We start from the raw sequence: 23473 nt of genomic DNA on the forward strand, positions 1-23473 counted from the left end.
CTATCTGAGAAGTAGTTGGTGAACCAGGCGAGGCAGTCATTTGAGAAACCAAGGCTATTTAGTCTGCCAATAAGAATGCGGTGGTTGACAGAGTCGAAAGCCTTGGCCAGGTCGATGAAGACGGCTGCACAGTACTGTCTATTATCGATCGCGGTTATAATATCGTTTAGCACCTTGAGCGTGGGTGAGGTGCACACATGACCAGCTCGGAAACTGGATTTCATAGCGGAGAAGGTACTGTGAGATTTGAAATGGTTGGTGATCTGTTTGTTAACTTGGCTTTCGAAAAATTTCGGTCCAGTGATTCAGTGATTCCGGCAGAAAATCCGATGTTCTGGGTGAAAACCGCTAACGGTGGCTAATAGCAAGTAGCTAGTTAGCTGGCTGGCTAGTTTCAACTGGAGATTCTAGATAAAGGTGAGTAAATAATAGAATCCGTTCTACATTGAATGAGGCGGGTTGCAGGAAAGTATATTTAATAGAAGGATGAAAAGTGTGATAGGGAAATATATACGTAAAATACAAAAAACAGGCTATTTACATGGACACACAAGAGAACACGACCGCACTGCTATGCGGTGATGCTCAAGCTCAAGATACTCAACTATTCTCAAGAAGGCCAGTTTTCAATTAGCCTTTTAAAATGATAAACTTGGATTAGCAAACACAACGTGCCATTGGAACACAGGACTGATGGTTGCTGATAATGGGCCTCTGTACGCCTATGTTGATATTCCATTAAAAATCAGCTTTTTCCAGCTCAAATAGCAATTTTCAACATTAACAATGTCTACACTGTATTTCTGATCAATTTGATGTTATTTTAATGGACAAAAAAAAAGCTTTTCTTTCGAAAACAAGGACATTTCTAAGTGACCCCAAACTTTTGAACGGTAGTGTTTATGCATATAATGTACAGTGGGGAAAAAACGTATTTAGTCAGCCACCAATTGTGCAAGTTCTCCCACTTAAAAAGATGAGAGGCCTGTAATTTTCATCATAGGTACACCTCGTGCATCTAACTAAGATGTTTGGTCCAGGGTTTTTCAATGAAAAAATTGCCATGAAAAATAGTATTCTCTCCTTGAACTATAACAAAGACTTCATTGAAGAATCCCTACTGTTGACCAATCACCGACGAAGGGGCATAAACTTCGGCTCCGAACTTCGCTTGCCTCCAGAAAAAAATTCCTGTGCCGGAACAGCGGAAAAAACCCTCACCGAAGTCCAAAACGTCGTCGTAATATATGCACGAACTGTTTCTGCTGGGAAGCATGTGGACGACTTTAAGCGTCGGGGGCACAACGCTGTTTTCTCGCCCTGAAGCGAGGCGCTGGATTTCCCTCTGTAATCCGTTTGTAATCCTTGCCACATAGCCTACGTCTTGTATCTGAGCCGTTGAATTGCGAGACCACTTTATCCCAGTACTGTCGTTTTTCCTCGTTGATTGCTGGAGGTCGTAACTGCTCTGTTTGTAGGCTATACGTCAATTTTCCCAGTCACCTTGCCATGATTAAGTGCGGTGGTTTACACTTTCTGTTTTGCGCGAATGCTGCCATCTATCCATGTCAAACATGAAGTCGCTTGAAATTTGTATTTTGTCTAATTAGGCAAGGAGTTCAAGTATGACTTTTGTTATGTTTTGCAATCCAAACTACTGTGTGAAATAAATTGCCTAGAATGAATCGTGCAAAACAGTGAAATAGCAGTAGACCTAGATTTATGCACTGTTAAAAGAGAATTTTCTCATATCTGTAGGCTGCGCATTAAACACTTATGTAGCCTATATCGAGGGAAAAAACAGGTGCGCTTGGTCTGAACTCCCGGTGCTCCTGGCAAGTAAATAAAGCGCACCTCTCTTACGATGGATTTGGCGTGGAGCGTAGGGAGAGCGTGTATTTGCGTGCGCATTAGCTGTGACGTTGGGCAAGCGAATCACAAGACTGGAGGACCCGTATTGAGCTGTGTTTCGGGTGTATTTGTGTGTGACTGTGGAAACCATGTCGGCAAGGATGGTGTACACCGGAGGACCTGTGTCAATGAAATCCACCAAAACCTAAAGAACCAGTGCAAATTGTGCAATTTCACCCTATAAAGAATTGGACAAACTCCGGGGATCCTTTTTTACGATTGTGTTATCGCTATACTGACTCGTGCGTTGTATTCAGTGGCAAAATTATCCTAAACGAATGGTGGAATAATAGTCCCCGAAAGCAGACGCTGAAAGGAGTGGAGAGAAGGGCTCGGCAAGAAGAGACGGGCGCTCGCTTTTGGGGAATGTTATCCGTACTCTCCTATGGCAGACTGGTTGCGAGGGCTGTCCTTGGCGGACTCTCTCAAACTGATGGTCGGGACTACAGCCTGGTCACAGCTAGCTGCGGGTTTGGGAAAGACTTTCGTAAGGGGATCTTGAAGAAAGGGATGTGTTACGGGGATGACGCTTGTTTCATTGCCCGGCATAGGTCCGCGGATGTCTTAGGTAAGTCTTACTTTAATATTCCGTTTCTGTTTGGTAAAGACACCGTTGAAGTAGCCTAACAGTCGTGGATTTTAAGAAAACAAGACACCCTGAAATATGCAAGTGTTTTGTTGGGATAATAGCGTTTTTCAGATTTGACCTTCATGGAGCCTAGCACGTGTCACCCACGGTCATGTCACGAAAACAAAGGGGGTATTCCCTATCCTTTACCTGATTTAACCTCTTATTGTCTTAAGTTGGCACTGTGTTTTACAATACTTGCCTTCTACGGTACAGCTGTGGTTTGTAGGCCTATAAGCGCGACCGAGAAACATTGCGGCGCCTGGAGTTGCCAAACATTTATACTTTGTTGAAGAGTAATTATAATGACCTTTCACCTAGAAAGAAGTCTAGAAAAGCCCCCCTACCAGCGCTACTAGTGGCGATAGTGTGAACATGTAGGCAATACAACGTAATCCAATGTATACACTATCTATTTCATCATATATCTTAATATTCATTAGCTATCATTTGTTGTAGATTTTACAAATATTTCACAAACGCTTAGGGGAAACTGGCCTGTGGTTTTTAAAGGTCAGAACGGTTGAGCATGGAGGCAGCCATGTTGCCAGGACAATTTCACGTTTCGTGCTCCATTCACAACCAAGTGGGAAGGTGGTAATTACCAATTGGATGCATTCATGTGCTTTGAAGTCGTTGAGAAACGCCGATTGGCTAATGGCCAACAAACTGTGTCAAACATAAACTAAAAGTACAGCTATCATGCTCCCACTGGGCACAGAGGTGAATTCAACATCTATTCCACGTTGGTTCAATGTACTTTGATTTATTTAAATGACCTGTGTGCCCAGTGGGCTTGGAAACAAATGTTTTGTTGCATTTAACCTATTAAGGATTGAACCCTTTTTTTTCTCAATTTTCGCCTAAAATGACATACCCAAATCTAACTGCCTGTAGCTCAGGACCTGAAACAAGGATATGCATATTCTTGATACCATTTGAAAGGAAACACTTTGACGTTTGTGGGAATGTGAAATTAATGTAGGAGAATATAACACATTAGATCTGGTAAAAGATAATACAAACAAAAAATTATGCGCTTTCTATAAAAAAATGTGTTCCATCATGCAAGAGAAAGGCCACAATATAATATTGCAGTTTAGGCGCAATTTAGATGTTGGCCACTAGATGGAAGCAGTGTGTGCAAAGTTTCAGATTGATCCAATGAAGCATTGCAATACTGGACTATTTTGTATCAAGTCTGCCCAAATGTGCCGAATTGGTCAATTGATACATTTTCAAGTACATAACTATATATATACATACATTTTGTATTACCATATCATTTTTGTAAGTTTACACACTCCCAGGAATGTCATACATGATGGATCATTAGCGTATACACTAATTTTCAAAAATCTAGATGGGCGGGGTGGGTGGGGAGCCAGAGACAGCAGGGGTTCAAACTGTAGAACCCAGTTCCTACATTTGAATATAAAAATGGTTTTTATCAAACAAAACTATGCTACATTTTATCTCTGGGACCCTTAGGATGACAAATCAGAGCAAGATTACTGAATGTAAGTACATTATTTACCTTCAGAGGTGAATGTATCAAACCATTTGCTGTGATACATTTTTTGTTGTTGTGCACTCTCCTCAAACAATAGCATGGTCTTTTTTTCACTGTAATAGCTACTGTAAATTGGACAGTGCAGTTAGATTAACAATGTAAGCTTTCTGCCCATATAAGACATGTCTATGTCCTGTAAAGTTTGCTGTTACTTACAACAGTCATGCTAGCGCACGTTAGTTCTACCGTCCCATATACGGGACACCGATCCCGTAGAGGTTAACTGCTGAAAATGCTGTTATCAAGGTCATTAGTAGGTGACATCAGAGATCAGCATGTGGGAGGAGTCAGAGCTCAGGGATGATAGAGGAGCTTCCCACTGTTAATTACCAGTTGGAGGGGCGTTCAAGTGGATTTTTCCCAGGCGTACGTGGTAAATACCACCTTCCCACTTGGTTATGAACGCAGCTTCATGTGGTGTCATTTTACGAATTCATTAATTGGACCAAAAGTGTCTATTTGTTACCCATTGAAATTACTCTGTCAAATCACGAGAATGCAACACATTTGCACAATACTAGGAATGAACAAAGACCAACCAACACTTAATTTGAGAGGATTAGGCCTATGCTTCCGGGTGTTGAGCCTTTTGTTACTGGCAGAAAAACACATTCCGCGTGGTTGAGCTGGTGACACTGGGGTGGGGGGGTCTGTTCAGAATGAATGACACAACTATATCAGGTGGAACAAATAACTGGCAGTTTTATGGAATACATTTATATCTCTAACACTCTTGTTGTACTTCATTGAATAGAGTTGGGGTTAGGCTAGCTCATCTTAGCATGGCTTAAAGATGCAGTAATTGCTCTGCCATTTCCTGGTTGCAAAAATTCTAATAGTAAGCCTAATTTCAGTTTGTGACAAAAAGTATAGTTTAGAGAATCATTGTACCATCTAAACTGCTGTGAAATATATTTCCCAAAACCAAAAATATTGTATTTTCAGCTGTTTGAAGCTGGTGTACAAAACTGAAAGTAAAAGAATCAAAAACGGGAAACATAGAAATTGCGCACACAGAACAGATATACCACGTCTTAGACTTGCTTTCAATGGGAATGACAAATCTATAACTCACATTTATATGTGAATTGTTGGGTCACCCCAAAAGTTACATATTGCCGCTTTAGATTGCCCTGTTTTCTTGATAAGATCTAGGCCTAACCAATGTTCCCTAAAAAAAAATGACACTGCGCAAATTTCAGGTCTGCTGAGCACAAACTTGAACGTTGTGAAAATTCTGTGCAACTTACGGCGCGCGTTTACTGTGAACACTGAGCCTGTACCTGCTTTAATTTACTGTGTTAACAGTGGCCAAGTAGGCTACTGTGGCTATTTGATCATAACGTAGGCCTACCAGAGTGGCCTACCAAAAAAACAATGGAGAAAATGCATCGCATAACATTTTAACATGGAAATAGCGGTTCTATCATTCAGCCTACAGTAGCAGCCAATGTGTGGTGTTCAATGTAGGCCTACATTCCATGATACTTTTGAAAGAAACATGCAAGGCTTGACATTGACCTGTTTATCCACTTGTCCTTCAGGAGGTGACGGAACATTTTGTTGTGTTTTGATGCAAGAAACCACTTCACAAAATACAATTCATTATTATTCCCATACCATTATTACATAGAATTAGACAAATTATGTTACACTCTGCCTATTGGCTACTTAGTTTATTTAAGCCTGTCTCAAAATACAACACTGCCACTTTAAGAAATAAAAAAAAGTTATTTACCTAACTTGCTTTTCAAAGATGGCTAGAAATGTACATGTTTGGTGCTCTTGTAGGAAGTGATCACTCCCACATTGCTGACTACAAATTAGTTATAACACTGTATATATATTTTGTTGTATTTTTGACTTTATGTTTTGTTTTACCCCATATGTAACTCTGTTGTTGTTTTTATCGCACTGCTTTGCTTTATCTTGGCCAGGTCGCAGTTGTAAATGAGAACTTGTTCTCAACTGGCTTACCTGGTTAAATAAAGGTGAAAAAAATAAATAATAATAATAACTGGGCTAATAGCTCCCTAACTAGCAAAGAATATGAACAAATGTGCACACGTGGCTACACGCAGCTCTCGCTTTGATCTCAAAACAAGCGCATGTAGCTCAGTTGGTAGAGCATGGCACTTGCAACGCCAGGGTTGTGGGTTCGTTTCCCACGGGGGGCCAGTATTAAAAAATGTATGCACTCACTAACTGTAAGTCGCTCTGGATAAGAGTGTCTGCTAAATGACTAAAATGTAAAAATAATAATTGTGATGCTCATGCTGTAAAACAATCCAGTTCAAAGTGAATGGCACATATCCATATATGGCAATGGTCTATTTAAATATAGGCCTACTGCAGCTCTGATTGGTTATGGCGCACCAGTCTGTGTAGAGTACGGCCTGAGTCATGCCTGTCAATGCAATAGAATCATACTCCGATGCGTTCTGCTTACAACAAAATCTCTTGCATAGTTAGTTTTGCATACTAAATCTTGCATAGTTCGTTATGTTTTGGTATGTTGCATTTAAAGTGGCTAATATTGTGTTGATTCGTTCACAATTCCCACAGGAAAGGGAAACGTTGATAGTGTTAACTAACAGGGAAATCTCTAGAAAGTTGAGTGAAGTTCAATCTCTTGCTTTTCTGCGTGGGCTGATATTTCTTCTGCGTGGCAGTCCTGCGTGCAGCTTAGAGAGATCATTGGGCCTAACTCTGCATCATGTAAAGGTAGGGAATGAGATGCCTTTCAAAAACTTGCCCTATTTGACTCATTCTTCACAGGATCAGTCATTGCAACAGGTCATGCCGAACTAAAATTAAATGGTTGGATGTCTAGTGTAGGCTACGGCCTGCCTGCCTCTACCAGCGGGAACCTTGGATCAGAAACATTACTGCAACAGAGCTGTTCAGCATGCTCATTGTGTCTATTTCATGATGACATTGTTGGGAGTTTTTACATAGAGATGGATAGCTCTAGTCTGCTCGTGTTTAGGGAAATACAGGGATGCTCATATTCAGGTCTACTGATTACTCATGACGGGCCACATCAGGTCAGGGGCTGAGCTGCTTTTCTCTGTGGCTAATTAACTGGTCATGAAGACAGGAGACGGGGTCAAACACCCACAGAGAGGGCCTGCTCTGGGCTTATGTATATAGTGTCCCACTTGGGTGCTATAGGGTCATTCCACCTCAAAAAGCACAAAAGAGGATTTTGACACCCACCAACTTAGATTGTTCTGAAATCGTTTCTGTATTTAGAAACGGCATTCCTGAAACATTATTTTGTGGAAATATAATTTTCACTGAGAAATGAAAGGGAAACTTCACCACTAGACACTATTTGGGGTGTTTTTCCAGTCTCCCTACATAATTATGAGTGATGAGAAGTGTTTCAGACATAATTATGCACCACAGTGGTATTTTTTTTTTTTTTGCGCTGGGAGAGTTCAACCAATAACATCATTGGTTGATTGAGCCTGCTGTCTGATTTTAAAAAAATGAATGGAGTCATGATTTGTAGGCAATTATTGTGGCCTTTGTTTCGCCAATTGCACGATCACTCTAGTACTGAGTAGATATTGTTGTCCTTGTTCAATATAGCCATTGGACTTGACTCAAAGATATTCCGACATGGCGTTCGGAACATATTCAGATCCTTTGACTTTTTCCACATTTTGTTACGTTACAGCCTTATTCTCAAATTGATTAAATAATTTTTTTCTCATCAATCTACACACAATACCCAATAATGACAAAGCAAAAACAGGATTTTTGAAATTTTTGCAAATGTATTAAAAAATCTAAACCCGATGGTCACTCTGACAGAGCTCCAGAGTTCCTCTGTGGAGATGGGAGAACCTTCCAGAAGGACAACCATCTCCGCAGCACTCCACTCTACCATGTGCATTTTACTGAGGAGTGGCTTCCGTTTGGCCATTCTACCATAAAGGCCTGATTGGTGTAGTGCTGCAGAGATGGTTGTCCTTCTGGAAGGTTCTCCCATCTCCACAGAGGAACTCTGGAGCTCTGTCAGAGTGACCATTGGGTTCTTGGTCACCTCCCTGACCAAGGCCCTTCTTCCCCGATTGCTCAGTTTGGCCGTGCGGCCAGCTCTAGGAAGAGTCTTGGTGGTTCCAAACTTCTTCCATTTAAGAATGATTGAGGCCACTGTGTTCTTGGGGACCTTCAATGCTGCAGACATTTTTTGGTACCTTTCCCCAGACCTGTGCCTCGACACAATCCTGTCTCGGCGCTCTACGGACAAATCCTTCGACCTCATGGCTTGGTTTTTGCTACATGCACTGTCAAACTGTGGGACCTTATATAGACAGGTGTGTGCCTTTCCAAAACATATCTAATCAATTCAATTCACCACAGATGGACTCCAAGTTGTAGAAACATCTCAAGGATGATCAATGGAAACAGGATGCACCTGAGCTCAATTTTGAGTCTCATAGCAAAGGGTCTGAATACTTATGTAAATAAGGTATTTCAGTTTTTTGTTTATTTTTAGCAAAAATGTCTAAACCTGTTTTCACTTTGTCATTATGGGCTATTGTGTGTAGATTGATGAGAAATGTTGTATTTAATCAATTTTAGAATAAACCTGTAACGTAACAAAATTTTGAAAAAGTCAAGGTCTGAATACTTTCCGACACGCACTGTATGGAAAGTTGAGAAATAAATATAGAAAGCTGACGGGATCCTCTTTTTAATAGTGGCCATCAAAACTGTTTTCTCATGCAATTGTATAGCCTATAAAAATGTTGCGCCACAGGAACACTTATTTTATTCCATGCATCAACTAGCTATGAGGAGTTGGCTGTCGCTGTGCAATAGATGATCCTATTCCGCTCAAACTCCGAATGCCAGGGCTCTCATTAAGTTGCCGTTAGCAAGTTTGGTAGTCTACTAATGACCATCAGAGGCATTAGAGCACAGTTTTGGAGAAGCCTAGTTACCGTGACTCAATGGTCACATGGAATTTGACTGCCGGTGTGGCGGTAATACGGTCATCGTAACAGCCCTAGTCACTGCAGACCCCATGGATTGTGTGTGTGTGTGAGAGACTATCAAAGGTTCGACGCACATATGGATAGAGGGGTGCTGGAGATGTTTATCAGAACCTACAAGTTCAACTGGCATCGGTAGCCTAGATCTGCTGGACCAGGAAGGCAAATGACAAAATAATAAGTTGTTTTGCTGTCGATAGTTAGCTAGCAATATAAGCTCTCTTTTTACACAAGGCAGTGTTGTACAGTATACGTTTATGATTGATTCGGCCATAATGGGGCTTGATAGTACCACTACTAGCCAAGTTGAGCTAGCTAGCTTTGTTTACTATACCCAAAATGTACTGTAGCCTAACGTTATAGATAGCTAGCTAATGTTAGCTAGCTAGCCTCAGTGCATTTCACTAGGAGCAAAACTGAAGAAATGTTTTGATGATTGATCATAATGACGAAGAGTAAAGGAATGACTTTGGATTTATGACTCATGTTAGTCTTTGCGTAACTATACCTGTGTGTTGTAGCTAGCTAGCTAACGTGTGTCTGGAGGTGTGTAATATTCAGCAGACAGTACACAACGATTGCCCATAATCTAATAGCGTTTTTTGCCATTCTCTTACAGACAATACCGCTTTGTGGCCTACAGATTATTTTTTTAGTTTGTTCTACGTGGGGAGAAGCTAGGCAGAGGACACCGAATCCCCTTTCCTGCTTGTGTTGTTGGGGCCATTTGAGCAAATTATCCCTCACACAATGGACAGAATGTTGGATACAAAGAAGTTGACTCGAGAAGATGTGAAAGGTCCCATAGGAATCTTCCCTTGTATTAAAGTATCCTCTTGACTCCGAACACATAATAATAATAATAATAATAATAATAATAATATGCCATTTAGCAGATTTTTTTTTTTTTTGTGTATGGGTGGTCCCGGGGATCGAACCCACTACCCTTGGCGTTACAAGTGCCGTGCTCTACCAGCTGAGCTAGAGAGGACCACAATCACTGCACCCCCCAAACACACCATATGCAAGTATTCCCTTTGTAGAACTGTAGTATTTATTATAAGCGTTAGTAGTATATTTTTCTTCTACTGTATATATGTCCTACATTGCCATAACTGTTCCTGCATACTGCTGTTTAAACTCACCTCGGTCTCAGCGCATATTGGCTGTCCTGTAGCTCAGTCGGTAGAGCATGGTGCTTGCAACACCAGGGTTGTGGGTTCATTTCCCACGAGGGGCCAGTATTAAAAATGTATGCACTCACTAACTGTAAGTCGCTTTGGATAAGAGCGTCTGCTAAATGACTAAAATGTAAAAAATATATAAACTTTGTCTTGAATACAAGCCATGTCTACTTATTTGCTACATTGACTGACTAATCTGCTGTTTTATTGGAACATATTTACTTGCCAACAAATGAAATTGAAATGATATACCAACTCCCTGCATCTTTTGTTTTAGCAGTACGATTGTAGCTAGTTACTTCCAAATACATTTAATTAATATTACAATGAATTGATCCAGAAGTTGAAGTCAACACTTTGTTGGTTTCTGATTCAGCTGGAATCATTTAGTCACTTGTCAGTACACTTGTAAAAAATATTATGTAAAACATTTTATTAAACTCTATTATATACATATGTGAAAGAGCGAACAATATCTATAATTCAATGCAGTTGTGATCATACTAGACATTCTATATTGTACTACAACATCAGTCTAACTGGATGTTGTGTTGGTTGAATGTTCCAGGCAGGGTCCTGAATGTTCTTCAGCTGGTGAACTTTGTCTTGTGTTGGGCAATGGCAGCTGGTCTGGCAGAACTTCATGAGCTCCATGACCTTGGACTCATAGACTATACACTTTGGCTCTTGCAGGTTTTTTTTACCTCTTCCGGGTCAGATGATGTTGAGCTTGTTCCCGGCTGAAAGCCTTCATCCAATGGGTCTACATGATCTGTACTACTAAAGCTGGTGTCAAGGTCATTATCATCAGCAGCAGGATTAGTCTGTATGACAATATTTTACTACTGTCCCCATCAATATACACTCAAAGAAGGTACAGTACTATATCCACCCATCCCCCTCGTGTCAATAGATCATGCATACTAACCTTCACACACACAATACACCCCCCCCCCCCAAACAGACACCAGTCGGTCACCCACACCATTTCCTCCTTACTAATAACTCTGCTTTTCTCCAATTTAGACTTCAAACTTTGCATAAACAATCAACTAAGCCTCCCAAATACAGATACAACTACAGTAGACGTTGTGGCCTACTTATAAACACACCAACTAGGCCACAAGACACAGATCATGTTTATGCCTAGCTCCAGTATATTTATTTGCTAATCATAGAGTCAAGGTGACTTACACTTGTTCCTGGTGCTGAGCTTGATGTTGATTGGATCGGACTCTGTCACGTTATTCTCTGCAGTAGTTAGTTAGCTACAGCCTACCGTATCTAATTGTTAGCTAACGTAACCTAACGTAGCTAACGTTAGCTTGCAAAGTTACAAATCACATTGCCAGATAGCAGCTGGCTATTTACATTGATTTGCTTTGGAATGTCTAGCCAGTGTATTATGAAAGCTAGCTAGATTTTGGTTTAGATAAACAAATGTAGTTCGCTATCTAGTTATGTTAGCTAGCTAGCTACGTTACCTCTACTCGACTTCTTAGTAAGGTAACTGATGAAATGTTACCAGCAGCCTGTGCTTGCTTGTAGTTTCCACATCCAGGTACTGAGCATCACACCATTACTAAACTTTACAGTTGTTGTCGACACAAAAATAAATAGCTCTTAGCAAGCTGATGTTCTATGAACAAGTGGCTGGTCCAGTGAGTAACATTATCTATCTGTTGACACCCATTCTCAACTGGATCCACCTCGACCGGGGCGGTACTACGTCCTGAAATAGTTGTGAATTCTGAATATTGTGGTTTGCTTACAACCAGGAATTATAGATGGCCCGTTTCTACCGGTGAGATGCAGAAATGTGTGTGTTTGTGTGTAGTAAGGAAATCCTCGATTTTTATGACACATTATATGTAAATAACATATTAACTGACATATAAAGTGAAAGAGCAGCGGTGACATTTGCCTTTAAGCTAGCTAATTGTTTGCACCCAAATTGGCCATTTTAATTTATAGGATTTAGATAACATTCAATAAATGTAGTACCCAACATCCGATTTGGACCAAATTTACCAACGAGTAACACATGAGGAATCAAAAATGGTCAAAAGCCACCCACGGACCCCCCCCCTCCCAAACCCCCATGCCAATCCCATCCCAACAACCAGTGTACAGAATCAGTTCTCTGTATTATGAAGCTGTGGCAGGGTGTATTGCTTCTCATTTACATTACATTTTACATTTACATTTTAGTCATTTAGCAGACGCTCTTATCCAGAGCGACTTACAGGAGCAATTAGGGTTAAGTGCCTTGCTCAAGGGCACATTTCCGTCATTTAGCAGACGCTCTTATCCAGAGCGACTCACAAATTGGTGCATTCACCCTATAGCCAGTGGGATAACCACTTTACAATTTTTTTTTGGGGGGGGGGGGGGGGGGTAGAAGGATTACTTTATCCTATCCCAGGTATTCCTTAAAGAGGTGGGGTTTCAAATGTCTCCGGAAGGTGGTGAGTGACTCCGCTGTCCTGGCGTCGTGAGGGAGCTTGTTCCACCATTGGGGTGCCAGAGCAGCGAACAGTTTTGACTGGGCTGAGCGGGAACTATGCTTCCGCAGAGGAAGGGGAGCCAGCAGGCCAGAGGTGGATGAACGCAATGCCCTCGTTTGGGTGTAGGGACTGATCAGAGCCCGAAGGTACAGAGGTGCCGTTCCCCTCACTGCTCCATAGGCAAGCACCATGGTCTTGTAACGGATGAGAGCTGGCCCTCCATACTCCATACTACACTGCTCAAAAAAATAAAGGGAACACTAAAATAACACATCCTAGATCTGAATGAATGAAATAATCTTATTAAATACTTTTTTCTTTACATAGTTGAATGTGCTGACAACAAAATCACACAAAAATGATCAATGGAAATCAAATGTATCAACCCATGGAGGTCTGGATTTGGAGTCACCCTCAAAATTAAAGTGGAAAACCACACTACAGGCTGATCCAACTTTGATGTAATGTCCTTAAAACAAGTCAAAATGAGGCTCAGTAATGTGTGTGGCCTCCACGTGCCTGTATGACCTCCCTACAACGCCTGGGCATGCTCCTGATGAGGTGGTTGGATGGTCTCCTGAGGGATCCAGACCTGGACTAAAGCATCCGCCAACTCCTGGACAGTCTGTGGTGCAACGTGGCGTTGGTGGATGGAGCGAGACATGATGTCCCAGATGTGCTCAATTGGATTCAGGTCTGGGGAACGGACGGGCCAGTCCATAGCATCAATGCCTTCCTCTTGCAGGAACTGCTGACACACTCCAGCCACATGAGGTCTTGCATTAGGAGGAACCCAGGGCCAACCGCACCAGCATATGGTCTCACAAGGGGTCTGAGGATCTCATCTCGGTACCTAATGGCAGTCAGGCTACCTCTGGTGAGCACATGGAGGGCTGTGCGGCCCCCCAAAGAAATGCCACCCCACACCATGACTGACCCACTGCCAAACCGGTCATGCTGGAGGATGTTGCAGGCAGCAGAACGTTCTCCACGGCGTCTCCAGACTCTTTCACATGTGCTCAGTGTGAACCTGCTTTCATCTGTGAAGAGCACAGGGCGCCAGTGGCGAATTTGCCAATCTTGGTGTTCTCTGGCAAATGCCAAACGTCCTGCACGGTGTTGGGCTGTAAGCACAACCCCCACCTGTGGACATCGGGCCCTCATACCACCCTCATGGAGTCTGTTTCTGACCGTTTGAGCAGACACATGCACATTTGTGGCCTGCTGGAGGTCATTTTGCAGGGCTCTGGCAGTGCTCCTCCTGCTCCTCCTTGCACAAAGGCGGAGGTAGCAGTCCAGCTGCTGGGTTGTTGCCCTCCTACGGCCTCCTCCACGTCTCCTGATGTACTGGCCTGCCTCCTGGTAGCGCCTCCATGCTCTGGACACTACGCTGACAGACACAGCAAACCTTCTTGCCACAGCTCGCATTGATGTGCCATCCTGGATGAGCTGCACTACCTGAGCCACTTGTGTGGGTTGTAGACTCCGTCTCATGCTACCACTAGAGTGAAAGCACCGGCAGCATTCAAAAGTGACCAAAACATCAGCCAGGAAGCATAGGAACTGAGAAGTGGTCTGTGGTCACCACCTGCAAAACCAGTCCTTTATTGGGGGCGTCTTGCTAATTGCCTATCATTTCCACCTGTTGTCTATTCCATTTGCACAACAGCATGTGAAATGTATTGTCAATCAGTGTTGCTTCCTAAGTGGACAGTTTGATTTCACAGAAGTGTGATTGACTTGGAGTTACATTGTGTTGTTTAAGTGTTCCCTTTATTTTTTTGAGCAGTGTATAATATATTCCCTGTGAATCTGGTAATGTTCAGAGAAATTATAAAATACTGAACCAAAATATAAACGCAACAATTTCATTGATTTTACATTTTAGTAATTTAGCAGACGCTCTTATCCAGAGCGACTTACAGTTAGTGAGTGCATACATTTTTCATACTGGCCCCCCGTGGGAATCGAACCCACAACCCTGGCGTTGCAAACACACCATGCTTTATCAACTGAGCTACACGGGAGTTAGTTCATATGAGGAAATCAGTCATTTGAAATAAATTCAGTGGGCCCTAATCTATTGATTTTACATGACTGGGAATACAGATATGCATCTGTTGGTCACAGATACCCCAAAAAAATGTTTGCCTCACAATGGGCCTCAGGATCTCATCACTGTATTTTTGTGCATTCAAATTGACATCAATAAAATGCAATTGTGTTCGTTGTCCGTAGTTTATGCCTGCCCATACCATAACCCCACCGCCACTATGGGGCACTCTGTTCACAACCTTGACATCAGCAAATCACTCGTTCACACGACGCCGTACACGTGGTCTGCGTTTTGAGGCCGGTTGGACGTACTGCCAAATTCTCTAAAACGACTTTGGAGGCGGCTTATGGTAGAGAAATTAACATAAAATTCTCTGGCAACAGCTCTGGTGGACATTCCTGCAGTCAGCATGCCAATTGCATGCTCCTTCAAAACTTGAGACATCTGTGGCATTGTGTTGTGTGACAACTGCATATTTTAGTGACCTTTTATTGTACCCAGTACAAGGTGCACCTGTGTAATGATCATGCTGTTTAATCAGATTCTTGACATGCCACACCTGTGAGGTAGATTAATTATCTTGGCAAAGGAGAAATGCTCACTAACAGGGATGTAAACACATTTGTGCACAAAATATGAGAGGAAAAAAAAGCTTTTTGTCTGTGGAAAATATCTGGGATTTTTTATTTCAGCTCATGAAACATGGGACCAACACTTTTTTTAAATGTTGCGTTTATATTTTTGTTCAGTAAATGAAAGTGTGTTTTTGTGTTTTAGGCACCAACAAACAGCGTTGCTTAGCTAGCAGAGGGGGCTCTCCTTGTATGGGCCCCGACTGTGGAGTCTTGCATTTATGTGTGTCTGTTTGTATGGAGTAGTTGGATGGATGTCTTTTTTTCCTGGAAACCTGTGCTCTGGCACTAGGCTCTCTGTGAAGGAGAGAGGGAGGTAGAGGGGGAAGCTTATAGAGGTCTGCAGTGTGTTCATGGCTTCTCTCTTCTTCTCTGCCCTCTCTCCCTCCTTTTACCGAAGGTCTTTCACCCTGCAGCACTGCAAAGAAAGAGTGAAACTTTGTGAAATATTATTCTCACCCTCTCTCTCCTCTGACTGAGTCAGCTCCACAAAGACTGAAGGTTTTGTTTTTATATTGTTATTGAGCAGCAGACCGAGCCCATCTGACGGAGAACAGTACCTCAGAGCGCCAACTACTTATACACTTGTATTTTTCTCTGTGTCTCAGGTGTGGCGGATGGTGTAGGTGGATGGAGGGACTACGGGGTGGACCCGTCCCAGTTCTCTGCCACCCTGATGAGGACGTGTGAGCGACTGGTGAAGGAGGGCCGCTTCACACCCAGCAGCCCTGTGGGCATCCTCACCTCTGGCTACTATGAGCTCCTACAGAACAAAGTACCCCTGCTTGGTGAGTACACATACTACATTCTCTCTCTCTCTGTCACTCACTCACTCGCACACACACAGTATAATGCATGTGGGGGGACAGGACAGGCCGGGTGAGTAATACACACACCACACACACACACACACTCAAGCTAACACATGCATTGTGCTCTGGTAAATAACATATCTGCAGCATGAGTCAGAGACTGTGTGTGCTGTTGCCTGGGTATCCCTGCCCACTGAGCTGCACTCAGTCACTCCATCCAAAAATATCATTATACAAAGCTTTCCTCCCTATTAATTATGTAGCTGAAATGGTGCCGTCCTTCAGTCTGCCACCACCCAGTTCCAAGGTCCAATTCCACAGAGGTCATTGGGACAAACACCTGACCAAGTCTTTAGCCCCCGCTCCCCCCTCCTCAGTTACCATTTCACCCCATTCCAGAGCGCCTAAAAGGTCAGTGGAAGGAGCAGTAACTGACACTGCTTACGGGTCCACACGTTCTTTTTTTTACGGCACTGGCGTGTAAAAACGTGACAGACTGAGGCCACATTTCAACTGAGACCCAACACCACAGGCAAGGCTGCCTGCACTGAGAGACACTACGATCCACCAAGTCACACGATGTTTGTCTATCAAAAGTGACCCACTTCTTATTTTGGGATCGTGTGACAGCAATTAAAGCCTAGTTCTGTGCTTGACCGTCCCTTCTGAAGGTCAGTGGTAGAGTAGGAGCTGCAGAGTGGGGACAGGGGAAGGACATGGCATTTGTTTTTAGTATGTGCCAGATTGACTGGTCCAACATGTGATCTCACACACCCCCTCCCTGCTGTAGTGGTAACAACACAGTTTTTAACACAAGGAGAAATGGATATCAGGTGATAGCTAACCACCATATGTTGTTATATTCCCTCTCTCACTCTCTTCTCCCCTCTCCACTTCCCCAGGGAGCAGCACAGCATGTATCGTGGTCCTGGACCGACAGAGCCATCAACTGCACACGTGTAATCTAGGGGACTCTGGTTTCCTGGTGGTGCGAGGGGGAGAGGTGGTGCACCGCTCAGACGAACAGCAGCACTACTTCAACACCCCTTTCCAGCTGTCCATTGCTCCCCCAGGGGCAGAGGGAGTGGTACTCAGTGACAGGTCAGTCCCCTCCACCACCTTCACTTCTCTGACCCTCCACCTGGTCTCAAATTACCATTCATATTGAGAGAACTGTCTTTATGGCCCCGCCATGAACTTTAAAATGACTAACACCAAATCAAAACTGTGTAGAAATGTTTAATGGGCCTACATTTATTCCGTTTCTTGACCGTGTCCAGCTTGCTAACTATCACCTAAATGAAAGCTAGACAGTCGGGGAGCATCGGAAAGTTGGACTATTTCTTGCTAATTTTGACAGCGAGGAAATATAACATATTTTCAGTGTGGCCCCCCGGACCTCGTCGAAGACCGATTGCACCTCATGGGGTAAAATGAGTTTGATACCTCAGCTTTAGACGATACACCTGGAGCAAATGACAGGTTGTCATTGGAAATAAGGTTAAATAAAATCGTATCTAGAATTTTCTTTCTCCTCCTCAGTTCACAGAAGGATTTAAAAGGAACGTTGGCTAGATAAAGAATAAGCTTTGTCCTCGTTGTGGGACTGTATTATTGGCTACATCACAGCCATGTGACACTGTGCCCTCGTTAGCTAGTTTAGGCCAAACAACAGCCCCCCCACCAATAGCCCTCAAGCCATTTTCAGCCTGGCCTGGAGACCACTTGAGCTGCTAGGTGCTGGCAGGGTATATTTTCCTTCCCTCTTTTCTATTGAGGGGCCATGTGACAGCAACCAACCCCTCACTTCAGCTGTTCTGCCAACAGTGTGTAGTGCCTGGGCCCGTGCCAGACGCGCGCACACAGAGAGGCCAGTAGCACACAGAGAGGCCAGTAGCACACAGAGAGGCCAGTAGCAGACCCCTTTCCGCTGGGCTTGTTCTTTTTCTCTCTCCAAATTTAAATGAGACATTTATTGTTTTATATTGCAGTCCTCACTGCAAGACCTTCAGGCTCTCATATAACGATCGCATTAACACGCACACTTATACAATGTCGCCATTTATGGTTCCATGCATATGTACCGCTCAGCAAACTCACACACATTCACATGTTCACATTTGCTCTCTGTCTTTCTGGCATGGAGGAGGTTTAATACGGGGAAATACCACGGTAACAGAATTGCAAAAAAAACTTGATTTCTACTTTGTATCTGCACAATTCTTCCTGTAAATGTGTTTCTGTGCATTTTTTTGTGAAAATTGTTACAAGCAGTCCTTGTGCATAGAGTTCTATGGTTTGTTAAACTTTGAAATCAAGGTTTTGTTTAGTATCCATTTTAAAGCCTCAGCATAAATCCATTACCATAGAATTACCCTAAGGTAAAACTATTATTTCGGGAGGAGATATCTATCTGACTGAAGAAGTGCCATCTTGTAGAATTCCTTTTTCACGTCATTGAGTCACTTAGACTTTTCCAGGAAGCCTGTTGACTCAAACTGTCCTCATTGATACCAACTGAGACGGGTTAGAATAAAAGAACAGTCTTGGCGGAATCAAGGGCAGAGGGTTACGGCCGGCTCCCCTACCCTGGCTAGGAGCCAGAGATCATGCTGGGCCTGGTGGGTGGGGCTGGAGCAGGGCAGGCTGCACTGTGTGCCAGGAGGAATCGGCTGTCTTATTACCCAGCCATCATATCCCTCTGAGGCACAGTCACCTTTTGACCTGATTCCTCCTGATCATGTTTGTGAGGAGCACTAGTACTGTCTACCTGGTAGCAGCTCTCTGGTGCCCTCTGGCAGGCCCTGATTGACAGTGCTGTCCTGTGTTCTCCTCCCCAGCCCTGAGGCCGCTGATAGCTCCTCCTTCGATGTCCAGCTGGGTGACATCATCCTGACCGCCTCGGATGGCCTCTTCGACAACATGCCCGACTACATGATCCTGCAAGAGCTCAAAAAGCTCAAGGTACCACATCACAGTACCTCCTAACTGCTTGTACACACACTTAAATCTACACATTCACCTTGGTAAATACCTGCACACATTTCTTCGTCCTAATGCTAACGCTTGTATTTCTCAGAGCGCCAACTATGACAGCATCCAGCAGACGGCACAGAGCATTGCAAAGCAAGCCCACGAACTGGCCTATGACCCCAACTACATGTCCCCTTTCGCTCAGTTTGCCTGTGACAATGGCCTGAATGTAAGAGGTACGTATTGGGTTCTTAGGAAGACCTTTATGTCCCTAATAACACCTCCAGCTCCACTGTATTTTTATGCCCTCCGTCAGCTTGCAGATTGGGTCATTCAAAGTTGACTTTGAACTCTGGAAATCCAATTAACACGTTCTCTTTTGTCTTGTCCTGCAGGGGGGAAACCTGATGACATCACGGTGCTGCTGTCCATAGTGGCAGAATACACAGACTAAGTGTGTGTGATGCTTATTGGAACTGTTTACTTCCTTCCCTCCATCCAAGTCTTCCACCTGCCTCCTTCTCAAATGCACTGCGGCACCTCCCCCACATCCCCTCACTGACCTTCCCATCTCTCTGCCACAATATAGAACACAAACTCCTCACCACAGAATTGAGCTCTATCTGTATTCTTCAATTATGTTTTGGTACTATATTAGTGAGAGGCAGGCAGGCAGCTTGGACTTTATCGTGTTAATCGTAATGCAGACGGTGCAGAACAGCACGTTGCTTCCTTCCCATTCTCCCATATCTTATTTGAAAACATCACTTCATTGGGACTGCGACCAAAGGGAGTTTGCTTTACATTTTAGTCATTTTAGCAGACGCTCTTATCCAGAGCGACTTACAGTTTTTTAGTGAGTGCACACATTTTCATACTGGCCGCCCGTGGGAATCGAACCCACAACCCTGGCGTTGCAAACGCCATGCTCTACCAACTGAGCTACACGGGACTACTACTACCAACTGAGCTATCGGGTCCCTCCTGCTTTTGGCTCGGTCGCCCTGAAACAAGCAGTGTTATTATAAGTAAAGTAAGCCATGGTTTGGGGTTGTTAGGGAGATGTGGTTGTGTTGCCTATGCAATTTGAGTGTCTGTGTTGTAAAGGCCTCATGTAGCTCAGTTGGTAGAGCATGGCGCTTGCAACGCCAGGTTTGTGGGTTCGTTTCCCACGGGGGGCCAGTATGAAAAATGTATGCACTCACTAACTGTAAGTCGCTCTGGATAAGAGCGTCTGCTAAATGACTTAAATGTAAATGTAAATGTTGTAGCTGTGTGACTATCTGTTCTAAGTCTTCTATGTGTGTGGCTGAATATTAAGACTGGGTTATTGTGGGTTTTAGAGAGGGTAGTGACTTGTGATAAGGATGTAGATACAGTATGAGTTTGGTGTTAGTGTCTTGGACTAGTATGAAGGGGTAGCTGGCCAGTACCATTTACTAGCTCCTCTAGCAGAGACGTCTCCAGAGTGCCACCTATAGGCTAGTCTGAAATGTCACCACATTGAGGTTAGTGAAAAGATCTGTCAGTGCACACAGCCTCATGGGTTTATAAATGTTGTGTAACAAGGCAGAGAGTGTCTTCACTTTGACACTGATAAGGATGCAAAGGATGATTATTTTGCTTTGTGACAGATGTGTACACACAAGCATTCACAATCTATAAAGGTTTGAACCTTGAAGTAAATATTCTCAATCCCTCCCTTCCATGGCTTGAAAGAACCAAGACGTTGACATGGCCATGGTATGGACATGTTTGACTCGGTAGTAGTGTGTCAGAACTATGACAGCGTGGCATGTCTTTGTCAACGTGTTGTGTGTGTGTGTGCGTGCGCGCTAAGTGGGTGTAGGTTCTTGTTTGAATGTCTTTGTTGTTGATACGTGTTAACTTGCAAAGCTAATGCTAGCATCTGGGAATGCTTTCAACCGAAACAATAGGTCAGGTATGAATTATTTAAAAAAGATTTATTTTTATAACCTTAATGTTATTAGTTTGAGAGCCATGATGTGATGTTTGAAATGTATCATCCAACATATGAATTCACCGTGTGATTCTTTTGTGAAGCTGTATTTAGCTCCATGGATGGCAAATAAGAATCATGCCATCTTACTACTCAGCAAGAATCATATGTAGTCTTTGTGTGGTGGGTGTGTCATCTCTAAATTTGTATTTTTTCTAGATTTGTTCTGTCTCCCAATAACGATTTACTTGCTGCTTTTATTTTGTAATTTCAATGTGTTTAAGACTGTACATTATTTATGCGACGGGTGTGTGCGCCATTTCATTCTTTCATAAAAGATGGAAGTTGATCATCCTGTACTGGTCTTGGCATGCTGTTGGTTCTTCTGCATAATAGCATAATACACACACCTGTCTTCATTGTTAGCCAATGTTTGCTCTGTTATGATTATGAAGCCAGTGCACCAAAGAGGAGTATTCACTATCTTTCCCCCCTTGCTTTCATTTGGGTTTGGAGTAAAACATGCACCAATACTGTAACATAAAATGTCTCTGTATTTTCACATTGAGAGCATATCTGTCAATCGGTTTGACAGGTAAACCGTCATTTTGCTTGTGGTGAATGCTGGCCAGTCGTGTTTTCGGTGCAAAACAGTCAGAAGACCACTAAGGTGTCTTTTTATTTGTGCCTAAAATGCAATGTGACCAGAACAGGAGTTTGATCGTATTTGTGGCTCTAGTTATATGTGACAGGTAGTCTGTGAGAAACAAAGTACAATGCAGGCTTTTGAATCCTTAAAGAAACCAAAGAAGGAAAGCCATAACTTCACAAGCATGACCAGGCTACAGCTTCTAATCAAAACCCTACAGTCAGGCTAACATAGTGTAATGGAGACCAGTGAAGTTGTCACTGTATTTATCATCTTGCTTAGTTTAGCATAAAAATAATTTAAAAGAACATCAAGCAATCATACAGGCAAGATCAATGGGTACAATTAAATGTATGTTTGTGTAGTAAATACTATTTCAATTTGGTTTAAGTTAATTTTCTGTAGCCTTTAAGACTTCATTTCATGAATATCATGTGTCCTATGCATTCTGTCTTTGCATGACAAGCTGTCTTTGTCCCAGCTATTTGAACGACTGGAATTTGCTTACCTGCAAAGGTGGCCATGTCACTCACAGCTTGCCTCGCCTCCAAATGTCTGTCTGATCAGCTCCCCTTGATTTAAAGGTTGTCCTTCAATCACTTAAACATGCACAAACGTTAATTTTATTCACACATTGGTCATTCTCATATTTCCAGTTATCTTTCTGACAGTCAGTGATGGTGCACTGTGTTAATGAATAATTATACTATTACCTGATCTGATTTTGAGACGAAAAGTAAACCTCTATGGTTTAAGGACACTATATATTAAATGTGCTGAAGCGGGAAGGGCGGGGCAGGTTGAAGTGCTTTTTATTGATAATGGTGAGCACCGATTCCGCCTTAACAAATAGATCTGTACCATCTTATCGAGAGGCCTTGTCTGGCAATGCAAGCGTGTCTCGTCTGGACTTGTATGTTGCTCAATGTCAATTAAGTACCTCTTTCTATCCACTCTCATGACAGTTTTTCAATGGTGCTTCTGACGTCAAGACAAGGTCTGTGTGTTGTTCTCTAAGCAATGCTTGTGAGTATGAAAGCTACACGTGTGTGTACAGTGTAATAATGCAGGACTAGTTTCTGTAAATATGTTTTCAAAGTTGCAAAATATTTAAATAAAGAATATAGTATTTATACTAAGATACATGCCTCTGAGTTTTTCTGGCTATGCATTGAGTAAAGGCTAAAACCGGAATTTCATCCATCCATCTCAAGATCGCATTTATCTTTTATCATTTAATACCTAGTTTTTATACAGTATTGCTTTCCCCCTGTGTTACTATATGAAACCGTCATTAAAAAGGACTCCTTCTGCACGGCTGTTGATTGCAGCCTTCCCTGTGATGGCATTGCCTGTGACAAATTTCACTAGCAGTGTGAAACATTACCTAGCTTGCAGATGATCTTCCCCTGTTGAGGTCAACTCTATAAAGCTGGGCTATTTTTCACCTGTCTTGATGGGAAGCTACTTGATTAGTTTGCCTTACAGTCATGGTCAAATGCTGGTCCCCTTCTCAACCCATCAGGGATCGCATGACTGTCAGTCAACCCCTTGCAATGTTCTTGAATGCCTCCCAAGC

At 42.9% G+C, this 23473-nt stretch overlaps 1 protein-coding gene across 1 annotated transcript; it reads left to right on the forward strand.

The window, feature by feature from the left end:
* The first annotated feature begins 1922 nt into the window (after nt 1–1922).
* Nucleotides 1923–23035, forward strand: LOC311128368 (protein phosphatase PTC7 homolog). Its single transcript, XM_084160483.1, has 6 exons — nt 1923–2479; nt 16109–16288; nt 17215–17413; nt 19153–19276; nt 19392–19521; nt 19681–23035. Exons 1-6 carry the CDS (start codon nt 2278–2280, stop codon nt 19737–19739), a joined length of 894 nt encoding a protein of 297 aa, XP_084016609.1. The 5' UTR covers nt 1923–2277; the 3' UTR covers nt 19740–23035.
* The last annotated feature ends 438 nt before the right edge of the window (nt 23036–23473 follow it).

This window comes from Coregonus lavaretus (assembly GCF_964263955.1).
Source record: "Coregonus lavaretus genome assembly, chromosome: 4".
NCBI classification, from domain to species: domain Eukaryota; kingdom Metazoa; phylum Chordata; class Actinopteri; order Salmoniformes; family Salmonidae; genus Coregonus; species Coregonus lavaretus.

Excerpts from the sequence above, each read along its gene's own strand:
- LOC311128368 (XM_084160483.1), top strand. The coding sequence starts at position 2,278 with ATGTTATCCGTACTCTCCTATGGCAGACTGGTTGCGAGGGCTGTCCTT. Across the intron at positions 2,480-16,108 it reads TAGGTCCGCGGATGTCTTAG|GTGTGGCGGATGGTGTAGGT; the intron begins GTAAGTCTTACT and ends TCTGTGTCTCAG. Across the intron at positions 17,414-19,152 it reads GGAGTGGTACTCAGTGACAG|CCCTGAGGCCGCTGATAGCT; the intron begins GTCAGTCCCCTC and ends TCTCCTCCCCAG.